General features: G+C 38.7%; 1 protein-coding gene across 1 annotated transcript; it reads right to left on the minus strand.

Annotated features, from left to right (window-relative positions):
* Positions 1–502: 502 nt before the first annotated feature.
* LOC149404937 (S-adenosyl-L-methionine-dependent methyltransferases superfamily protein) lies at positions 503–5,817 on the minus strand. The gene is made up of 7 exons (XM_089606673.1): positions 5,661–5,817; positions 4,056–4,729; positions 2,764–2,974; positions 2,406–2,688; positions 1,917–2,282; positions 1,765–1,842; positions 503–1,069 (listed from the first exon to the last, which is right to left on the minus strand). Exons 2-7 carry the CDS (start codon positions 4,698–4,700, stop codon positions 826–828), a joined length of 1,827 nt encoding a protein of 608 aa, XP_089462799.1. The 5' UTR covers positions 4,701–4,729; positions 5,661–5,817; the 3' UTR covers positions 503–825.
* Positions 5,818–6,129: the final 312 nt, after the last annotated feature.

The raw sequence follows: 6,129 nt of genomic DNA on the forward strand, positions 1-6,129 counted from the left end.
AATTTGAGTAATTTTCTTTCATTATTCCACTCTTCTTTTTATTTATTTTATTAAAATATATTATATTAAAATAATATGGATAAAATAAGGTTAAAATGTTCATTATACAATTCAAAGTAAAGGTACAACGGGAAAAATATTATTTTTTCTTATTAAAATACATTATATAAAAATAAATGTGAGAAAAATATTGGGTAAAATTGTCTTTACTTTTGGAAAAGTGAAGATAAAAAAAGAGAAAAAAAAAAAATTCTCTCTTGGCCAGGTCTTAATTGTGACATTTTTTATGGAAAAAAAAAAACATAATTGGAAAAATGACATTTTTTGTCCTAGAATAAAAAAAAATCCCTAGTTTTTCCGGTTAGGAAAATGGTTTTTATCAACTTATATGGCCTACTGTCTTTATCTTCTGCACACTCCTTTTTGCTTCTCTCTTTCTGTTTTCATGAATATTTAAGACCTCTCTTTAGGATTACAATAAGAGAAAAGAAACAAAACCAACTTTTTAAGAATAACACAAATCAGAACTCAATTAATCACCGTGGCAATACTTGAACTAAACATTTCACCATCTTGTTACACTTTTTTTCTTTCTTCTTCACCTTTCTGTGACATAAATAGAACAAGTTATATTCATAAATTGCTCTCTACACCACTTCTAAACAAAATAACAAATCTAATAATGTAATGAAAAAAAAAAAAAAAAAAAAAAAAAACCCAAGCTCTCGTGATATCTTCTTTTCATGATTCCACCAGAGGCTATATATAAAAATATCTATATATAACTTGGCTTTGTGACAAGAACAACAAACCTCTTTCTTTGGTTTAGTCGTCTTCGGTGGATGATGTGTTGCTGGAATTGGTGGCGACCCAGTACTGCTTGACGGCGACCATGATCTTCTCGGGAACCAGAGGCCCGTCCTCGTGATCCAACAGCCTCACGTCCCATCTCATCCCGGCCGCGATCTTCTTGACCCGGTTCATCGTATCCACTTCGTCCCTCAAAATCACCAAACCTTCCGGTCGCAATATCCGATCCATTTCCAGAAGGATGTCCTCCGCTTCACACCTGCATTACCGTTCCATGTAATGCCTTATCAGGAAAGGGAAAAAAAAAAGCTGTTTTTCTTTCAAAAAATGATCCGACTACAAATAGTCTTTGAACTATTAAGCGAATAGCATTTTGGTCCCCTAAACAAATTTCCGAAGCAAAATAATAATCATTTAATATGGGTATTTATTTAGTCATTCGTGAATTTTTTTTTTTTTTTTTTTTTTTACTATAATCTGGCACCCGAGAAACTTCAACATATTTGTCAACTTATATAACTTGGGAATTTTGTAAAAAAATAATAATTAAATTATAATCCAACAAAAATATAATCAGCAGACGTTAAAACAAATTTGGATTTTAAGACGATGATCGTGTTTGATAAAACGTTTTGAAATCATAAACATGTTATTTAACTTTGTAAATATATTCTAATTTGTTAACACGTTAAATTTCATATAAAATAAGTTTTGATATTTTTTATTGAAACAACTAGAAGTTGCAAAATAATTGTTAAGAGACTATTTTGCTAAAAAAAAACTAGTTTATGACACTCGCGCTAAAAAGTTTTGTTTTTATATTTACGAGCCAACCCTAGCCGGCCCGAAACTATTTATGTATACACACATAGAAAATTAAATGTAAGTCTAGAAATTCAAATATAAAACATTATTGACACAATATTTTGTAGAACGAAGAAAATTATGTCTTACTTGTCCTGGTACAAGCTGAACACGCCGCTACCGTGTATGAAATCATAGGTTCTCGGGTAAGTCGAGAAACCCTCGCACCTGAAAGACTTGTACATTTTTAGTACCTTCTTCATAAAAAATAAAAATAAAATAAAAAAATATAAAAAACGCACCAGTCATGATATATCCCGATAAGACCTCTCTCGTAAACGACCCCTAGAGTGTTCTCGGCGATCGAAGGCACGACGTTCATCGTCCAAGACTTGGAGGACTCGAGAGCCGCAGCGAATCCTCCGAGACCAGCGTTCATGTCCAGGACGTTCCGGAATCTGGCGGTGCCAACGAGGCGGTTGATTCTCTTGTACGAGTTCACGCGCTTCTTCCACAGCTTGCTGTCCTCTTCGTAGGAGTCGGTGGTGACCCCCGAAACGAGTCCCTGAGAGATCCGAGGAGGGTTCGCGTACAGCCTCGCCGGAAACTTCTCCAACTCTCCGGCTCCCTCGGGGACAGGAGTCACACACGCTTCCAATTCCTTGTACCTGTCGCAAATACATAAACTCTCAGAGGATAACAAAAAAATGCACTACTATGCCAATAATGTCAAGGGCACTGTTTTGCAATTGTTAGATAACTAGCCAAACTTATATTATAAAAAGTCTTACCAGACGTTGTCGGCGTCGTTTGCAGTGCACATACTGTTGGATTTTTTCTGGCAGGATTTGACGTTCTCTTTCTTCTGGAAAATGGCGATATCGCCCTTCTCGTACTTCTTCTCCCAGCAAAGACTTGCCGCGAGTTCCTCAATGCTTTTCTGCTCACCCTGAGCGTCCTCCTTTGTCCTCTTCCACGTTTTGTAATACGTTTTCCAGTTTATTGGAGGCCCAGACAAGATCCAAAATCCTCCCGGTCTTAGAACCCGGTCCACTTCCATCAAGTATATCCCATCTGAGAAAAAAAAAAAAAAACATAGTAAAATGAACTGTTTAACGAGCTGAGAGCGAGGTAATTCCAGCAACTTACTGTTGGCGGACCATGGAATGAGACACCGGGAGCACTGAGCCATGTCAAAGGATCTCGCCGGGTACGGAAGCTTAATCGAACCAAGAACACCGATGACCGCTGGTACACCTCGCTCCAGAGCAAACTGTACTTGAGCTTCGTGATTGTCCCTCGGAGCAAACGACATGGCCAGAATCTTCCTCTTCATCAAGTACGCACCCCAACTAGCAACCTGTGACACGTTTGGTATCGTTATTCCAACAAAGACAGAACCAACAAAATCAAATCATAAAAAAAATCAATCATTTAGCACATATAAGTGTGAAAGGATCTCAAATCGAAAAGACGAAAGGGCTTTACAGCCCACAAAGCTCAAACAAGTACCACTCCAAAACTAATGGAATCCAACTCAGCCCAAGATCAGTGAACTCAATAAAGCCACCGTCTTGGGGGGATACCACGCATTTCCATCTGCTTCCAGTTTTGAGATGGAACCTCGTGATACTTAAAGACAATAAGAACCTTATGATACTTAACATGGTATCATAGCCCACAAAGCTCAAACGAGCACCGCTCCTAAAAGTAATTGAATTCAGCCCAAAATGAGTGAGCTCAAAAATGCCACCATCTGGAGGGGATAAACACACATAAAGTCATAGCTTAATCCTTCTGATTTTCTACTGGTTTTGAGATAGAACCTCATAATACTTTTTTTAATAACCAACCCAATGACATTATCGACCAGAGACTATCCCAGTATCCCCGATTGTTGTGTCTAGGGGGAATCAAACTGCGGACTGACAAAGGTCCCAAGAATACTTTTTCTACTGGTTTTCTACTAGTTTTGAGATAGAACCTCATAATACTTTTTTTAATAACCAACCCAATGACATTATCGACCAGAGACTATCCCAGTGGAGATTGTTGTGTCGAGGGGGAATCAAACTGCGGACAGACAAAGGTCCCAAGAATCGCCCTTAATAGCAGACCAACCCCTTTGGAGTTATGTCGATTTAGACCCTCGTGATAATTAGGAAACTAACTCACTTAGACTTTCGGAATTGCTGTTTAGCCAACCCTAAATATTAAGTAAATAACCACAGACTTGATGTATTTACACGTATTTACACATTTTAATTTCTTTCTTGTTGTTGCAGTTAAGCCTTTTTTAACGTGTAAATAATGGCTTATGGTTATTTACCAAAAACTAACTCAAGGTTGACTAAATGGCAAACCAGATATGTAAATAAGGCTGTATATCTAATAGACCCTAATTTAAAACAATAAGAAAAATCATAAACAATTCGACATACCCCGCAACCGGTATCCAAAGCGGTCCTGACAGACCCGTCAGCAATCGGAATAACCGTCGCCAACTCATCGATGTAAGCGTCGGCACCCTGCGGGAACATCGTCCCCCCGCCCGGGAACTTGAAAACGTCGCCCTGATACTCAACCCAGTGCTGTCCGGCCTTCTCGACGGTCAAGTGCTTGTACGGGACGTTGTTGTAATGAACATAGTCCCGTCCTTTAGGCCACGGGAACGGTGTGGTGTACCCTTCGGGGGCGGGGACGAGGCACCGGAGCTTCTCCTCTTTCGGAGGGCAATGCCTCTCTCGGTACACCATGTTCTCCCTCGGGAACTTCATCGCTCGGTCTTGCTCTTGGCACGGCGTGTAGTCCTTGTACTTGACGTCGCACGGCTTGAACGACACCTTGGGCTTCGGCTTCGCGGGCCCCACGATCGCGACCGCGTTGTGGTGGCTCTCGAAGTCCAGGTCCTTGACGACGCTGCAGTCGGTTTGTTGCTTCTCGACGTCGAAGGTTATGTTGTCGGGTTTTCCGAACCCGCTCTTCTGCCACGCCCCGAGGAGGTAGAAGAAGCAGCAGAGACCGAGCACGATGAATATGGATAACGGGTTTCGTCTGTTCCCCGGCGGAGCGTTCTTCGAGCCCATGGTGTTTCTATCGATTAGATCCCTCGAGCCTGAAAAAGAGATAAATTTTACGTGAAAGTCGGCTTAAAGGGATGTTGATCAACAAAATCCATATTAACCTGTCCAAACCAGAGTCACATTTATACCAAAAAAAAAAAAAAAAAACACCCTCCATGAAAGCTGGGAGATTAGAGTTTAAAATCACACTCTACTCAACATTGATTGAATCAGCACTTTATGAATTTATACACGCGGCTAGTTTGAAAAGTTTTAATCCGGAGAATTTGTAAGATTGAACCTAAAAATTAATAAGTAAAAAAATCCTGCTTTGAGAACTTGGTACAATGAGATTTAGAAGATTAGCAACAAAAAAAAAGAATTGAAAAAACATAAAGACTACAAATGATTGGGAATTCTCAATAAATTTCCTGAAGGAAAGAAAAAAAAAAAAAAAAGTCATAGATGCTGTAGTATATATAGATCACAAATGTAACTTGAAAGAGTTTTCAATAATGCAACCTCCCAAATTACAGATGGTGTAAATTAGAGATATAGATTTAAATCACTTTCCATCGCACCTTCTACGTTGAATTATAAAAGTTAGAGCTTTTTGAGATTTTATCTTGTGCTTACTCTCACAAATCTAGACGAATATTTTAAGCTCCAAGAACTTACGAAGCACCAAATCCTGTTAAATAAATCAATCACTGTCTCTCTGAAAACTATAGAATCATCACACACGTATGAATAAAAAAGCACTTCAGATTAAAAATCAAAAGCTCAATTCGTTTCCCAAATCAAAATCAATAACACAAGTACAAACACAAAACAAAAGCCTTGATCCCAAACATCAAGAACAAACTAATCATCGGACATTGATCTTTTTAGAGTCAGATTCACAAAAAGAAGAAGAAGAACAAATCAGCGAATAACAACCTTACAGATCAGACGCAGAGCAAAAATGGGTCAGAAAGAACTTGCCTGAAAAAAAGGCAGACAGAGAGAGAGCGAGATCTCAACTGGGTCTCTCGGCCAAGCTTAGTGCGCGAGACTAGTGAGCAAGAGTGAAGATCAGAGAGAGAAATACGGGTTTAGAGAGAGAGAGAGAGAGAGAGAGAGAGAGAGAGAGAGAGAATTCGTTTTATTACTAAAGAGATTAGTAAGTGGGTTTTGTTTTAACGTAAATTACCGGTATAAATAAATAAATAAATAAAGACAATACAAGAAACAGAAAGTGTAGATTTTTAATATGCAAGAGTAGATCTGATGATTAATATGAATTTAATTTATTGTTGAATCAGAGAGACACAGGTCTCAACTCTCAAATCTGAAGCTCATGGAATTTTTTTGGAAAGTGTCCTTTTTTACGCGTCGAATGAATCCGCCGACATTTTTAAATGGGTTACAGTTTACACGTAGTTACGCTTACGCAAATATGTCTCTTAAAATG

The sequence above is a fragment of the Urtica dioica genome, chromosome 2 (genome assembly GCF_054948205.1).
Source record: "Urtica dioica subsp. dioica isolate 48M chromosome 2, U.dioica_male_clone48M_v1_H2, whole genome shotgun sequence".
NCBI classification, from domain to species: Eukaryota; Viridiplantae; Streptophyta; class Magnoliopsida; order Rosales; family Urticaceae; genus Urtica; species Urtica dioica.

Excerpts from the sequence above, each read along its gene's own strand:
- LOC149404937 (XM_089606673.1), bottom strand. The coding sequence starts at position 4,700 with ATGGGCTCGAAGAACGCTCCGCCGGGGAACAGACGAAACCCGTTATCC. Across the intron at positions 2,975-4,055 it reads CTTTGGATACCGGTTGCGGG|GTTGCTAGTTGGGGTGCGTA; the intron begins GTATGTCGAATT and ends AACGTGTCACAG. Across the intron at positions 2,283-2,405 it reads AACGACGCCGACAACGTCTG|GTACAAGGAATTGGAAGCGT; the intron begins GTAAGACTTTTT and ends TATTTGCGACAG.